This window comes from Eptesicus fuscus, chromosome 5 (assembly GCF_027574615.1).
Source record: "Eptesicus fuscus isolate TK198812 chromosome 5, DD_ASM_mEF_20220401, whole genome shotgun sequence".
NCBI classification, from domain to species: Eukaryota; Metazoa; Chordata; class Mammalia; order Chiroptera; family Vespertilionidae; genus Eptesicus; species Eptesicus fuscus.
In genome coordinates, this window is record NC_072477.1 from 1,625,449 (window position 1) to 1,640,792 (window position 15,344).

General features: G+C 62.2%; 1 protein-coding gene across 1 annotated transcript in view; it reads left to right on the plus strand.

Moving 5' to 3' along the window:
- Positions 1–15,344, plus strand: part of CDC42BPB (CDC42 binding protein kinase beta) — a 90,493-nt gene that overhangs the window by 39,689 nt on the left and 35,460 nt on the right. The window contains exons 3-7 of the mRNA XM_054715718.1: positions 3,212–3,295; positions 7,933–8,028; positions 11,338–11,486; positions 12,895–12,988; positions 13,848–14,048. Of these exons, the coding sequence (XP_054571693.1) occupies positions 3,212–3,295; positions 7,933–8,028; positions 11,338–11,486; positions 12,895–12,988; positions 13,848–14,048 (624 nt within the window). The remainder of the gene's footprint in view (positions 1–3,211; positions 3,296–7,932; positions 8,029–11,337; positions 11,487–12,894; positions 12,989–13,847; positions 14,049–15,344) is intronic.

Here is a 15,344-nt window from a genome sequence, read left to right on the forward strand (position 1 = left end):
TACTTGTGGCTGCGGCCACCGGTCCGTGCCGGCCCCGAGTCCCCTGCCTGGCGCCAGGAGAGGGCAGCTTGTCCAGCGCGGGCCGCCTCACTGCGGATGGGCACACGTCCTCCCTGCCCTGGGCGGGCGGTGGCCCTGCAGGGGGCGCTCTCCTCCCAGGCTCCCCGCAGCCTCGCTGTCAGGCGGCTTTGCAGTGAGCCACCTCCAGAGCGCCTCTCCCCGGAGCGCGTGCGTCCTGTGCTTGGCTTTCAGCTGCCGCGTCCTGGCGGGACCGAAGCCCGAGGCATCGCAGCGCCGGCCCGCCTGCGGGTGAGGGGCCCTCGGGGCGGGAGCAGACGGGAGGTGGCGTTGGCCGTGCAGGCGGTCTGTGCTGTGCGCTCGGAAAGGAAGCGACCGGCAGCTGGACTGGCGCAGGTGTCTCCTGGGGAGCCCCTCGTGACTTCTGAGGGAGAGCCAGGCCCGGCCGCCGCCTTAGAGAGCGGCTCACTGCTGCCCATTCTCTGCCACAGACACACGGGCCCGTGGCGCTCACAGGCTCCTGCCAGAAGGCCTGCTGGCCGCAGCCGTGTGCTGACCCTCTGTGTTCCTTGGAAGCTGCCCTGGCCTCTGACCAGCCCCCAGTCCTCTGACAGGCCCTCATACCGCCCCGTCCCCCCCCAGCCCTGCCTTCCCGCCCCGCTTCTCCACCCCTCATCCCTGAGAGCTAGTCTCCCCCAGGCCGTGGGCGGGGGGGGGGGGGCAGCACCACAGGGGCTGCTTGGGGGCGGCCTAGTCCTCTGGGATGGCCGCTCCTCCCTGGCCCGCCCCAGGCTGACCCGATCTCCAGGGTCACCCCAGAACCCAGGGATCCCGGGTCCTCAGCCAGATGCAGTCACTGTGGCTGGGATGGGACAGGGAGGTTCCTCGGGTTTTGCTGCTGTGATATTGAAGTATAATGACATAAAACGCCCCGGTCTGAGTGGACATTTGGAGTATGGCAGAAGTGGACGCCTGTGCAGCCAGCACCCCGGTTGGTGGACAGCATGTCTCCCCCCTAGAAGGTTCCCTCCTGTTGCTTTCCCGACCCCCCTCCTCTGAGCCCCACGGGCCCCCAGGCAGCGGCTCTCCTGGTTGCCACCATCGGGGAACTTAGTTTAAAGGAACCATAGGAAGACAGTTCTGCGCAGAAACAGCAGATCTCTGAGCTGAAGGTAGTTGTGTAAGGCAGGGTCTTTGTTGTTCAGTGAGAAGAAGGAGAAAGCCTGTTGAAGTCAAGCCTGACTCAGTTCAGTCTGTACACTTCCACCAATTGTCGTCCTTGTCCCAGGAGCCATGCCAGGCTCGGGCCGCGCAGTGAGCAAGGCCCGGACCCGGGCCCTGCACAGCTCTGCAGCCCGTGTCCACGTCGGAGGGTCCCCGAGGGGCGGGGAGAGACAGCGCCAGAGAGTGGCCCCTGCAGGAGGGAAAGGAAAGAACGAGAGAACACTGCGGTGCCCACATTGTTATAGTGACTCTTACTGATTTTTAAAATTATTTCAGAGAGGAAGGGAGAGGGAGAAGGAGAAACATCAGTGATGAGAGAGAATCATGGATCGGCTGCCTCCTGCACACCCCTTACTGGGGATCGAGCCCACATCCCGGGCATGCGCCCTGACTGGGACCTCCTGGTTCATGGGTTGACGCTCAACCACTGAGCCACACCAGCTGAGCTGTAGTTCTTTTTAGTGCTCCTTTTTGCCAAAGAACTTGATACAAAACTGTTTCGCGTTTCAAAGAAGGTAGCGATGATCACTTTCCACGTTCCTTCGAGTTAAGAGAAGCACGGCCTTGCCCAGGCCTTTGCAGAAGCCCTCGGGGTCTCTCCTTTCCTTTGCTCCCTCTGAGCTTTACCCCCTTCTCTGTACGCACCCCTCCACCCCCACTTCAACCCCCAGGCAACCCTCCCTGGCCCCGAGGCCTGGGCTCCACACCGGCCTCCTCACCTACCCCTCCCCCACCCGGCATTCTGTGTCGTCTGGGGACCTGTGCCTGCTCCCCACACTCCCTGCCAAAGCTGGAATCTTGGGTTCTGTAGGCAGTCTTACTAAACCCACCGTGGCTGTTCTGGAGTGTTCTCGTAATCACGCACCGGAAAGGGCCCAGTTTCAGCGTCTGTCTCTGATGGCGCCGGGTGGGTCACAGAAACGAGGCCACGCCTTATCAGTTGGGATCAGAAGGCTCTTGGCAGGTGCTTCTCATTGGACTGTTCTCTCCTCATGACGAGCTCGGGTCACGCCAGGGCGGTCCTGTGGGCTTCCCATCATCAGGCCGGGGACATGATTGTGACCGTCACTTTAACACAGTCTTCAAAAGCGGGCACCTGGGTGAGATGGAGAGCTGGGAGCCCGAACTGAGAGCGAGCGGGGAGGTGCTTAGTGCGGCGCCCGGCCCGTGGAGGTGCTCGGGGCATGTTGGCTCTCGGCAGACCTTGGACCTTGGCGATGCATGGCGTGTGCTGGTTGGAAAGCAAGGAAGAGGGTAAAGAGGGACTCTGCTGGACACCTGCCGTGGCTGCCTGCCACTCAGCAAAGGGGTCTGCTTGCTCTCACAGAAGTTAGTCACTGTCAGTACGCAGCTTATGGCCTGTGCTAGAGACCTGGGCCAATGAACAGTCCATTTATGTCGGGTAGACAGTGCCACGTGATGGCACAGACATCACATCTGGTGTCGGTGGCGGTGGAAGAGCTCATTTGAGATTGGGCAGGGATCAGGAAGTCCCAGAGGACTTCTTGGAAGAGGTGGCATGTGAGTTGTACTTTGAAGAATATGGCTGACAGCCAGCAGGCCGAGTCTGACGTGTCTAACACCATCCTGAGCACATTGCGTGAGAGCTGAGAGGTAGGTACCTGAGCACCAGCGGGCGTGTAAGCATGAGCACGGATGGTGCACGTGGGTGCAGGGAGCAAAGCTTGGGAGCCGTTGACGAATTTTTAAAGGTTTATTATGAAACTCTCCAGACGCACCCCAAGTAGAGGACTCTACGCACCCAGGACTCAGCACTGAAGTTTTTTTACCTGAGGGGGTGTGATTGATCATTCAAGTTGCTGTGTGGCTCAAATCAAGTTCTGATGGTTAAAAGAGCAAGCCCTCATTTACATAGAAAACTACTTTCCTTAACACCTCATTTCCAGGCAATTCATATCTCACTGTGTTTATGAAAATGCACTTTTGTGACACTCCGTTTGTATTCCAGGTTGCCGTTGTCAAAATGAAGAACACTGAACGAATTTATGCCATGAAAATCCTCAATAAGTGGGAAATGCTGAAGAGAGCAGAGGTGAGTGTGAGCGAGCCACAGTCCCCGCCACTCAGCGCCTTCCTCCTTGGCAAGAGTGCGCTGCTCTTGGCATCAGATGTCGGCCTCCTCCCCACTCTGCCCTCTGCACCGTGTTCGCGCCTGTCCCCTCACCCCGCCCGAGAGTCCCCCTCACCCCGCCCGAGAGTCCCCCTCACCCCGCCCGAGAGTCCCCCTCGTCCCGCCCGAGAGTCCCCCTCGTCCCGCCCGAGAGTCCCCTCGTCCCGCCCGAGAGTCCCCTCACCCCGCCCGAGAGTCCCCTCACCCCGCCCGAGAGCCCCCCTCACCCCGCCCGAGAGCCCCCCTCACCCCGCCCGAGAGTCCCCCTCACCCCGCCCGAGAGTCCCCCTCACCCCGCCCGAGAGTCCCCTCACCCCGCCCGAGAGTCCCCTCACCCCGCCCGAGAGTCCCCTCGCCCCGCCCGAGAGTCCCCTCACCCCGCCCGAGAGTCCCCCTCACCCCGCCCGAGAGTCCCCCTCACCCCGCCCGAGAGTCCCCCTCGTCCCGCCCGAGAGTCCCCCTCACCCCGCCCGAGAGTCCCCCTCACCCCGCCCGAGAGTCCCCTCACCCCGCCCGAGAGTCCCCCTCGTCCCGCCCGAGAGTCCCCTCGTCCCGCCCGAGAGTCCCCCTCGTCCCGCCCGAGAGTCCCCCTCCCCCCGCCCGAGAGTCCCCCCTCCCCCCGCCCGAGAGTCCCCCTCACCCCGCCCGAGAGTCCCCCCTCGTCCCGCCCGAGAGTCCCCCTCCCCCCGCCCGAGAGTCCCCCCTCCCCCCGCCCGAGAGTCCCCCTCACCCCGCCCGAGAGTCCCCCCTCGTCCCGCCCGAGAGTCCCCCTCCCCCCGCCCGAGAGTCCCCCCTCCCCCCGCCCGAGAGTCCCCCTCACCCCGCCCGAGAGTCCCCCCCGTCCCGCCCGAGAGTCCCCCTCCCCCCGCCCGAGAGTCCCCCTCACCCCGCCCGAGAGTCCCCCTCCCCCCGCCCGAGAGTCCCCCTCGTCCCGCCCGAGAGTCCCCCTCCCCCCGCCCGAGAGTCCCCCTCGTCCCGCCCGAGAGCCCCCCACATCCCGCCCGAGAGTCCCCCACGTCCCGCCCGAGAGTCCCCTCGTCCCGCCCGAGAGTCCCCTCGTCCCGCCCGAGAGTCCCCCTCGTCCCGCCCGAGAGTCCCCCTCGCGTCGGGGCGGTGCTGTGGACTGTGAGGGCGAAGCACAGCTTCGTGGACCGTGTAGGCATCCATCTTGGTTCCGCTCCACGTGCGAAAGGAGCGATGGGCCGTGGAGCCCACGTCGTGCGGAAGTGTTATGTTCCCTCTCGGCGGGGCCGGAGGTTATGAGTAACAGTGGGTGACTGCTGGTTGGCAGCCTGGTCCTCTTCCTCCCCTCCGGTCCTCTTCCTCCCCCCCGGTCCTCTTCCTCCCCTCCCCCTCCTCTTCCTCCCCCCCCGTCCTCTTCCTCCCCTCCCCCCGGTCCTCTTCCTCCCCCCCCCCCCCCCCCCCCCCCCCCCCCCCGGTCCTCTTCCTCCCCTCCGTGTCCTCCCGCGGCAGCTGCTCATGCCTGGCACCCTCTCCGCCGCCCCCGCTGAGGCAGGCGGGGCCCCCAGAGCCAGGTTTTTTGTCCAGCGGCTCCGCTTCCGTCTCCATTCGGCCCCTCGGCCCCCAGTCCTTCACTGCCTCAGAGCCAGGCCTGCCAGGTAACGCCAGGCGCTGCCCTTTCCGACCTGCCCAGCCCGCCCGGCCCTCTGACTCCGCCCACCAGCCAGCCCCGAGCGCCCGGTCCCTGGCACGCTGCCCTCATGCCACACTGCTAGGCAAGCCCTTGGTGGGGGGCCCTCCCTCTGCAATCGGCTGTTCCCTGCTTTAGGAAATGCCTCTTTTGGTTTCCAGCCTCTCATCCTATCCCTCCAAACCCTCCTTGTAATCTGAGGTGGCCCTGTCCTCTTTTGTCCTGGAATTCCTGCCCCTGGTGCTGCTGCTGCGGGCAGGTAACAGAGCAGGCCACTTGTCTCAGTGGTCGCCTCAGGGCGTCAGGGCTTGGTGGGTGGCATTCTCGGCCCAGCATCCACCAGGGCTGCTCTCCCTCCTCCCCGCTCCCTCCCCTGCCGTGGCACTGGTCGCTCAGTAAGTGCAGGCACGGCCGATTTTGCAGTCACCTGGGCTCGAAGGGCCGGCGGCCCATGGCTGCCTCCGCCCCTCTCATTCCACGCTGCACTGCAGCCTCCCTCCGCCCGTCCTCGCTCTGCTGGTCTGCACCTGCGCCCGCCCTCCTGCCGCCCCGACGCAGCCCTCGCCCACGTCACCAGTGGCACCTTGGCAAACGCAGGAACACCCGTGGGGACACAATTCTTCATGGGGGGGAGGGGGAGGTACAGCTGCTGTTACATGGAAGTTTTGGGGGAGGAATGGGTGTTTGGGGGAAAGAAATAGTAGGAGCACATTCCATTCAAGTTATATTTTTACCTGAGTTGGTTTACGAAAGACAACTGAGCCTATTTAATAGAGCTTGTCGTGTTAAACTCCGAAGTGTGTGTGTGTTTAAATTTTGAAAGTTATAAAAGCCCCAAGGTTATTTTCTCTGTTGTGCTAGTTAGTATATTGGCGTGTGCGTACGTGGTGTCATGGTGAGTACGTGAGGGTAGGTATTGCTTGGTTAATTGGAACCTGGTGACACAAAGCAAGAGGTCAGTAGAACAGTTGCAAAGCAGTGTATGGTTATAACTTGTAGACCCGGCTGGGTGTTAGTTTAGCTTTCTTGGTCATAAAAAATAAAAATTCAATGCTGTTAGAAGAAAACAGAAGTACTGAATAGCACGTCCATTTCCTGGATGGTTGACGCGCTGGCCCCCAGTTTAAGAGTGGGCTTCACGGGATCGGGTGGGTGGGTGCTGGAGAACCCGAGCCTCCGCTCTGGAACTGTCCTGTGTCCAGCGCCTTCCCCAGGCCCCGGGGCTGGGCGGGACTGGCTAGGGCGGACCGAGGGCCAGGCCCATCCTCTCGTCTGCTTCTAGGCAGTAGAATCAGGACACATGCACCTCAGAATTCCTTTCAGAAAGAAGAGCTTCTTAAAGAAGCTGAGAGGAGAAAACGTGTAGAGAAAGCACGCTGTGAGGTCTGCTGAGAGCGGAGGGAACAGGCGCTCTGTCTAGCGCCCTGCGCCCAGGCCTCCATCGGGCCTGGTGTTTTTGCAAGTTTCACATATAAGGAGTGAAAATCTTAGTGAAATCCTCAATAAAGAGGAGTTTTACTGTAATTATGCTGAAGACCTGGCTACCTTTACTGTTTAAAAGCTCCCCTTTGCTCCCTGTCAGTTATCCCGCTCACTGCTGTCAGTGTTCCTGACTTCTCTTCCCCCTCGCCCTGTCTCTGCCCCTCTCTGCAGCTGCCGGCTTGTTCTCTGTCGGTGGGAATGTTTCTGCTTTGTTTGTTTGTTCACTGAGCACAGTACCCTCTAGGTCAGTCTATGCTGTTGCAAATGGCAAGATTCCATTCTTTTTCAAGGCTGAGTAATAGTCCATTGTATATGCCTGACATCTTTATCCACTCATCTGTAATGGGCACTTGGGTTGCTTCCATATCTTCACTATCCTCCTATGTAATAAAAGGCTAACATGCAAATTGTCCCCTCGGGAGTTCGACTGCTCGCTATGATGTGCGCTGACCACCAGGGGGCGGCGCGGAACGAAGAAAGGCCCCGGCTGGCCCTGATCACCGGCCAGCCCTAGGGCTCTACCCGTGCACGCATTTCGTGCACCGGGCCTCTAGTAAGTCATGCTGTGGTGAACATAGGGGTGCACATATTGTTTTGAATGAATGTATTTGGTCCTTTTTGGATAAATATTGAGGAGTGGAATTGCTGAGTCATATGGCAACTCTATTTTTCATTTTTTGAGGAATCTCTATACTGTTTGCCATAGTGGCTGCACCACTTTGCAATCCCAACAACAGTGAATGAGGATTCCCTTTTCTCCACATCGTTGCCCATGGCTGTTTCTAAATACAGGTGCAACCTGTGTATTAAAGCTCTTAAAAAAAACAAAGCTATGGAGTCTAAAAATAGAGTCTTCTACCCACATGCTCCAGGCCATGGTCCTCAGGGGAGAATTCTGTTAGGATGTGTGCATCAGTATCCTGCAGATAGGCCACGTTCCTTAAAAATAACCACCCAGATGAGTAAGCAGGTGTGTGTTCATCCTGCCAGTCACGTGGCTGCTAGACTGTGGGTCCGTGATGGGGCAGACACGAGGGGTGGCTGCACTCCTGGCCACCCCCAGGAGGCTGACCCCGTAAAGAGAATCAGGTGATACTGGATGGGAGGGGCCCAGCCCAGAAGCTGTTGCCGACCCCATCCCCACTAGTGAGCTGAATCTCCAGTGTGGCCATAGAGGCGGCAGGTGTGGAAGGGGGGGGCAGGAGCAGCAGGGACAGGTGGCGCAGCCTTTCAGCTGGCACAGGTGTGCTGCGGGTGGGGCGCCGCCGCCTGGGGAGACGTGCGCCTGGTTCCAGGCGAGCGGAGGCCGGGCTGCCTGCCGCTGAGGACAGGTGACGTGCCTCCAGAGCCGGGCAGCAGGACCCTCTGTTCGGGACCGCCCTGCGGGGCGTTTCCCCTCCGACACTGACGCTCCCGATCCTTGCAGACGGCGTGTTTCCGGGAGGAGCGCGACGTGCTGGTGAACGGGGACTGCCAGTGGACCACCACCCTGCACTACGCCTTCCAGGACGAGAATTACCTGGTACGTGGTCGGCCGCGGGTCCTGACGCCCTCGTGCGCTCACAAACTGGAGATACCGACGACCGACCTTTAAATAGGGACCTGGCTCGATGACACCAGGGTTGGGCTTACGTCGTGGTCGGCAGGTGGGTTTTAAATAGACCGTTCACACCTGTTCTTCTAATCACTGCGGGGCCTGGTGGTTTGGTCCTCTGGGTTTCTTACATTTGAAGAAAGGGGGCTTTAAGCATGTCTTTTGGAGAATAGGAAGCTGCTGGAGGGCTTTGAGAATTGGAAAGGCTCTTACTTGTGTGGACAGGGGCAGCTCCTGATTCCTGGGCGCTGCCGTGGTTTTCTCGGTCCTGTCCCGTGACCCAGCGAGCTTGGCGTTCCCCGTTTTCATCACTTTCTAAGGGGGTGCCTGGGCACAGAGGCAGGGACTGCCGGGCGGGGCGGGCGCCCTGGCTCTGCAGACGGCGCAGGCCTGGCGCTCAGGGCCGTCCCCTCGGGAAGCCTCGCTCCCGCCTTGTCGCCGCCCCATGGACTCTCCAGCCCGTTTCCTGTTTCAATGGGAGGTGAAGGAGGTTCCCGAGGCGGCACGGACCCAGAAGGGCTCTGCGTGTCTGTCTGAGAAGTTTCCCTGCAAGCAGTGCAGCGTGCGGGCCGCTGAACGCTAGGCATGGCCCCTCTCGGAGCTGCTCGGGCGTTCCAGCCAGGAGCCATCTGGCGGTTGGAGGCGCCCAGGTAGAAGTGCAGCGGGAATTGGGGAGAGAAGGAAGGCGAGGGCTCTGGCGCCTTCTAGGGCGTGAACACGCGGTGCTGCGCTCAGAGGCCAGGCAGGCGGCCCCTGCCACCCGCCAGCGGTGTCCTTAGGTGAGTCCCCCCCCCCCACCCCCTCCGACACTGGCAGGTGCACTGCAGGGGCTGGGGGAGCGGCAGACCTGGAAAGCTGGCCCCGTGCGCGGCCTGGCTGCTGCGAGGCGCCCGGGCACCCTGCACTGCTTCCTGTGATTGTCGGCGTTTCACAAAGACGAAGCCTGCTCCCGCAGAAGCTGAGGGTGTGGCCTGGCCGGCTTCCTCGGAACCTGTGTCTGGGACCGGAAATAACTGGTCTAGTTCTTGGGAAAGAAGCGTCTGCCTGCGGCCTCCTGCGCCTTGCAGTCCTTTCCCTCTGCCTGGGCCCCACCTCGGCCACACCGAGCCCGCGTCCTTTCCGGGTTCTGGCGGCGTGGGAGCGGGAGGCGAGGCTGGGCGTGCTGCCGACCCTCCTGCTGCCTGGCTTTTTAAATAGGTTTGTGTTGTTATTTAGAGCGATAGGAAGAGGTGGAGAGAGACGGGTAGAAGCATCTATGAAAGAGAACCATGGATCGGCTGCCTCCTGCATGCCCCACACGGGCTGGAGCCTGCAGCCCAGGCGTGTGCCCTGATGGGGAATCGAACTGGTGACCTCTTGGTTCCTGGGTTGACGCTCAGCCACTGAGCCACACCGCAGGGCATCCTGCTTTCTTTGGGTCCAAAGACCCTGGCTGATCATGCACGGGCTCTCCCCTCTCCCACGTGCCTCCACCAGCAGGTGCTGTGGTCTCTTCCTCGGGGTCTGCCCGTGTCTTCCTTCTGTCCACCCCTGCCCAGCGTCGCCCTCGCCTCCTGCCTGGACCACATCCTGGCTTCCGAGCCCCTCCAGCCCTGCTCTTGCCCTTCCTCCCCGGCCGTTCTTCACGGGCAGCCAGAGGACGCTCCAGCGTAAATCACGTTGCAGCTCCCACGCGCTGGAGGCCCAGCTGAGTCTCCCCTCGCCATGCTCTGGCCGTGCTCACATTGCCCGTTCCTGCAGCGGCGCCTTCGTTCTGCTCTTAGCCTCTTGGCACGCGTCCCTCCGTGTGGAACAGGCCGGCGTCTGCCTGTCACTCAGGCCTCACGCCTGCCCATGGGTCGTGTGCAGCAGTGCCCGCCATGCTCTGCCACGCCCTGGTTCTGCTGCTTCCCGTAACGCCAGTCCCTGGTTCATCGCCGTGCTTGCTGTGGGCTGGTCCCTCCACTCGATGCCAGCTCCACAGAGGGGTCCTGTCGCCTGGAGGGGTGCCAGCAAGCTGGTTATGGAGAGAATGAGCGCGTGAACCTCCTTCCGGAGTCTTCTTGGTGGCAGGAATTGAGCCGGGGGCGGGGGAGACAGCACGATTCCTAGGGCTTCTGCCCTCCCAACTCGCTGTGACTGGAAGGGGCAGTGCCGAGAGGCCCGGGAGGCCGGCCTGGGGCTGCCCTTGGGGAGGGGCGGGAGGGCCCAGGAAGGCTGCTCAGAGGAGGTGGCGGTGAGCTGAGTCTCGAGAGCTGAATTCCGAGCCAGGTGCGGGCTGTGGTAAAGCATCTGGGAGAGCGGGACCTCCAGGCCACTTCCTTCCTGCTGCGCCGAGCCTCGGGCGGCGTCGTGGTTCAGGTTGTGGTTCTCGCTCCGTCACCTCCAGCTGGTGACTGGCCGCGCTTCCTCGTTGTGGCCGGGTCCATGCTCGTCCCGGGAGCCCGGTGACGGGGTAGCGGGGGAGGGGGGGAGTCCTGGGACCTGCAGCGGAGCCCCATAACTGCTGTGCTCAGGTTCTCAGAGAACGTCCGTGGCTGGTCTCCAGGCAGCGTGTCTCCTCCCTGTGGGTGTGTGAACTGCTCAGACCAGAGCGTCCATCTCTTACAAGGAAGCCGGCAGCAGGAAGGGGTCCTGGGAGGCCGGACCGGCAGCCCCTCCCGCAGTTCAGAGGCTCGGCAGCCATCCCGGCTCTGGCGGACGGCCTCGTCCGTCTGGGTCCCTTTGGCGGGTGGGGTGCCCCATGGGGTCTCCACAGCCCAGCCCCGTCACCCCAGCCTTCCCAGTGCAGGAGGTGAGCGCTGAGCGGGTCTGGCTCATCGGGGCCAGGCAGGCACACGCCCAGTTGCTCTGATTTCTACTCAAGCAGTCGATTTTCTGGTTCTTCCACAGGGTGAACCCCAAGTACTTAGCTCTGAGTTTGTCCGTCATCCTCCTGTCTTTCCTCGTAAGAGCTGTGGTTTTCTGTGATTTTAGCTGGTTCCCCTTTCCTCTGGCCCACGTGTGCTCTTTCTGTGCCGTGAGGGCCGGGGACGGCTCTGACCCTGGACGTGGTGCCCATCGCGGTGCTCCCGTGGGCCCGGGGAGCGTCCGCGGGAGCTGTTCCCTGCCAGGAGCGCAGGTGACCGCGGGTTGTGATCGGCGGTGCGTGTGCTGGGGCGGGTCCCGGGCCCTGTCCATCGCTCAGGGTCGCGGCTTCTGCGGTGAAGGTGGGCCTTTGCTGACTGGGCGCCGGTTCTGTCCCCTTCCCGATCGCAGTACTTGGTCATGGACTACTACGTGGGCGGTGACCTGCTGACCCTGCTCAGTAAGTTTGAAGACAAGCTCCCCGAGGACATGGCGCGGTTCTACATCGGGGAGATGGTGCTGGCCATCGACTCCATCCACCAGCTCCACTACGTGCACAGGTAACCCTCCCCGTCACGGACACCGCGGTCCCCAGGTGATCCCCCTTCGGGGTCCCTGAGGCCTCCACCCCGCTCCAGGGTGCTCAGCCCAGTCACGCTTTCGGTGCTCACGTTGAGGGCCCGGCGCTGGCACCAGAGGTCCTGGCGTCACTGTCGCCTGTCCTCCGTCAGCTGACCTGCCCGCCTCCCCCGTGCCCAGAGCTCATGCGGGGTCCCCACCCCCGTGTCTCCTCTCTCTGCTCCACTTCACTGTCATGCCGACCCCACCGGGCCCTTGGCCTCCAGCGCCCCGCAGAGCCTCGCGAAGGGACGCGGGGGTGGGAGGGGTGGAGGGCCGTGAGAGGGCTTGTGGGTGGCGAGGTGGCCGTTTGTCCGTCACAGGAAGCCGCTCACTGGCCCGGAGAGCCCGGCCTGGGGCCCCTCCGCTCTCAGTGCTGCGGGACGTGCTGTGTCCTTGTGCTCAGCACCCCCCTTCGCTTTCATTTTATTGTGTCTTTAATTTTTAATTCCTTTATATTTTAATGTTTTTATTGATTTCAGAGAGGAAGGGAGTGGGAGAGAGAGAGAGAGAGAAACATCATTGATGAGAGAGAATCATGGATCGGCTGCCTCCTGCTCGCCTCCTACTCGGGGATCGAGCCCACAACCCAGGCATGTGCCCTTGACCGGAATCGAACCCGGGACCCTTCAGTCCATAGGCTGACGCTCTATCCACTGAGCCACACCAGCTAGGACTGCTTTTATTTTTTGTTAATCCTCACCTGAGGGTGTTTTTCCATCGGTTTTTAGAGAGACACATCAATTGGTTGCCTCCTGCACACGCCCTGACTGGGGCCAGGAATCAAGCCCGTGACCCTTCGGTTTGAGGGTGGACACTAACCACTGGGCACACTGGGCAGGGCCTCCTTTGCTTTCAAAGCTTGTGTTCCCTTTTCCTGCTGTCGGCCATAGAAGCTGCTTCTGTCAGAAACGGGGGCAGGTGCTCAGAGTCCGCCCCCTCCCTGCCCAGTGATGGCGGTCCACAGGCAGCAGGTGCGAGCGCTGGTTAGCGAGGCAGCGGGCTGCTCTGGCCCCAGGCAGGTCACCCCGTGCTCCCCACCTTCACCTGTGAGTACAGTTGGGGGGCTCCTGGAGGTTTGTTAGCCTGCAGTGGTTGGCCACCTGACCCCTCCGTGCGCCACTCTCTGTCCCTCACCTTTCTGTTCTTCCTGTTCCTTGGCGGCCCCCACCGGCGGGCTGTGCCCGGGACCTGATGCGCAGGGGGAGAGGTGTGGCCTGCTGCCGCCCCGCCTGGCCAGGCCCCGCAGGAGAGACTCGCCCAGGCGGCCCCAGCTCGCCCGCCGCTAGTGGGGCTCGGACCTTCCGGGTGCGCGTGGGGCGCTCATGTATGTCTTTGTCTCCCCGACAGGGACATCAAACCCGACAACGTGCTCCTGGACGTGAATGGGCACATCCGCCTGGCCGACTTCGGGTCGTGTTTGAAGATGAACGATGATGGGACTGTAGGTATCTTTTTCCATCCTCGCAGGTAACATGCATTGAAATTGCTTTTTAGAGAAAGGGGCAGGGAGAGCGAGAGAAGCGATGTCTGAAAGGGGCGTGGATTTCCTTTCCCACCCACACTGCACTCCGTCAGTGTGGACACGCACCCGAGCGCCGCCTGACACCGTCTGCCAGCTGGCCGCGGCGGGCTCCTGAAGCCGCCGGTGGGCGAGTGGCCCGGGCCCGGGCGGAGCCGGAGCGCCCTCCTGATTCCCGCCGCCTGGCTCTGGGGCTGCTGTGTCCGGCTCTCTTCCGGACAGGCCTTCCTCGGGCTTGCAGGCCCCGCCCTCCCAGTGACAGCTGCCCTCACTGCCCGCGGAGGCGGCACCATGCCCAGCCCACCCTGCTCGGCCCAGGGGCTGTCCTGCCCTTTCTGGGGCCTTAGCCGCTGGTCCCCTGGCGGGATGTCTGAGCACCCAGCCAGCACCGGACCTGCCTCCAGACGGTCCCGCTGGGAGACTGAAGGGCAGGCTGTGGTGGGCAGCCTCACCCCACGGCAGGTTAGGAATGCTGCTGCTTAGAGCCCGTTTCACAAGCGCCCGGGCTCTGACGTGGACGCCGAGAAGGGCTGGCTTGGACACACCTGGTCCGACCATAGTGAGCGGCGACAGAGCCCGTGGGAAGTGGCGCCCCTTGGGCTGCGACGCCTGGGGCTGTGGCGGTTCGGGCATCGAGACCGACGGCAGGAGCCCCGGCGCTTGCCCTGCGTGCGGCAAGGGAGCACCCACTTGCTTGCATTTTGAAACCCAGGCGTTTCTGAGTGAGGGACTTGACACTAGCGACGTCCCAGGTTCCCTGAGCACACCGCCCTCTCCCCAGGTGCGGTCGTCAGTGGCCGTGGGCACGCCGGACTACATCTCGCCGGAGATCCTGCAGGCCATGGAGGACGGCATGGGCAAGTACGGCCCCGAGTGCGACTGGTGGTCGCTGGGCGTCTGCATGTACGAAATGCTGTACGGGGAGACGCCCTTCTACGCGGAGTCGCTTGTGGAGACCTACGGGAAGATCATGAACCACGAAGTAAGCGTGCCCTTCCACGTCCCGGCCCGTGCCGCGGCCCAGCGCAGCCGCAGATGGGGGCTCAGCGTGGACGCTGTGGGGTCGTTGGGGAAGAGGCGGGGCGTGGCGCTGGGGGGCGGGAGCGGGGAGATTCAGGAGCGGGTAGCGGTGCGACCCAGCAGGTGCAGGCGGGGCTTCAAGGATGGTCCTTGTTCTGGGGGCGGGGATGGTGTTTGTCAGGTCAGAATCCCTGCAGCACACGGTGCGGCGCGTGGTGGCCGTGGGCCGTGTCCCTGCGACCCCAGCGGGGAGGACCGGGCAGCCCGACGGGGGTCCCGTTCACCACGCAGATCAGCACGGATCCAGTCCGTTTCCCGGAACCAGTCGTCACGGTCACTTCCCACGGAGGGGTCTCCGGTCCCTTCTCCCTTCGCTCCCCCCTGGCGCCTCCCCACTCCCAGCCTCGCCTTCTCTCCGTTTCCTTCCTTTGCTTGTTTTTATTGTATTTTCCGTCTAATGTTCTTGTCATCTGTTATTGTTCTTTTTGCTTTTTACTCAAATATTTTTCTTTTTTAAAAAAAAATATTTTTATTGCTTTTTTACAGAGAGGAAGGGAGAGGGATAGAGAGTTAGAAACATCGATCAGCTGCCTCTTGCACACCTCCTACTGGGGATGTGCCCGCAACCAAGGCACATGCCCTTGACCGGAATCGAACCTGGGGACCCTTCAGTCCGCAGGCCGAGGCTCTATCCACTGAGCCAAACCGGTCAGGGCTCAAATATTTCTTTCTAATACCCATTTCACCCTCTGTGCTCTCACTCGCTCACCCGCTCACACACTCACATGATCACACATTCTCGAGACGGCTCCCGGGGGCTGGTCTGTAGGGAGCACGTGAACACTCATGTGGGGAGCGGTCTTCTGATGACTCAAAGCAAGGGGTCCTTTTAACAAACACTTTCCTCAACGGAGAAGCTCCTTTCCACTGTGAACTAGCTCATGTCTGCTGTACGGCCTTCAGACGATGCACGCACACAGGGTGGTGACAGCCACCACCCGCTTCTCCGTGTGGGCGCCGTGCCGTGCGGCTCTGTGTCCCCCAGGTGTGTGGTCCTCACAGCAGCCGGGGACTGGCCCTTGTCCCTTTTCATGAGCCACAGGTGACCCGAGACAGCGGTGGTGGCTGGCACGCCGGCCCCTGTGAGAAGGGGAAGGCCGCAGGGGTGGCCCGGTGCCCTCGGGCAGCCTGCGCTGTCCCCCCACGTGCATGAGCGTTCACCACTGCTCCACTTCCAGGAGGGTGTCGGCACGCCTGC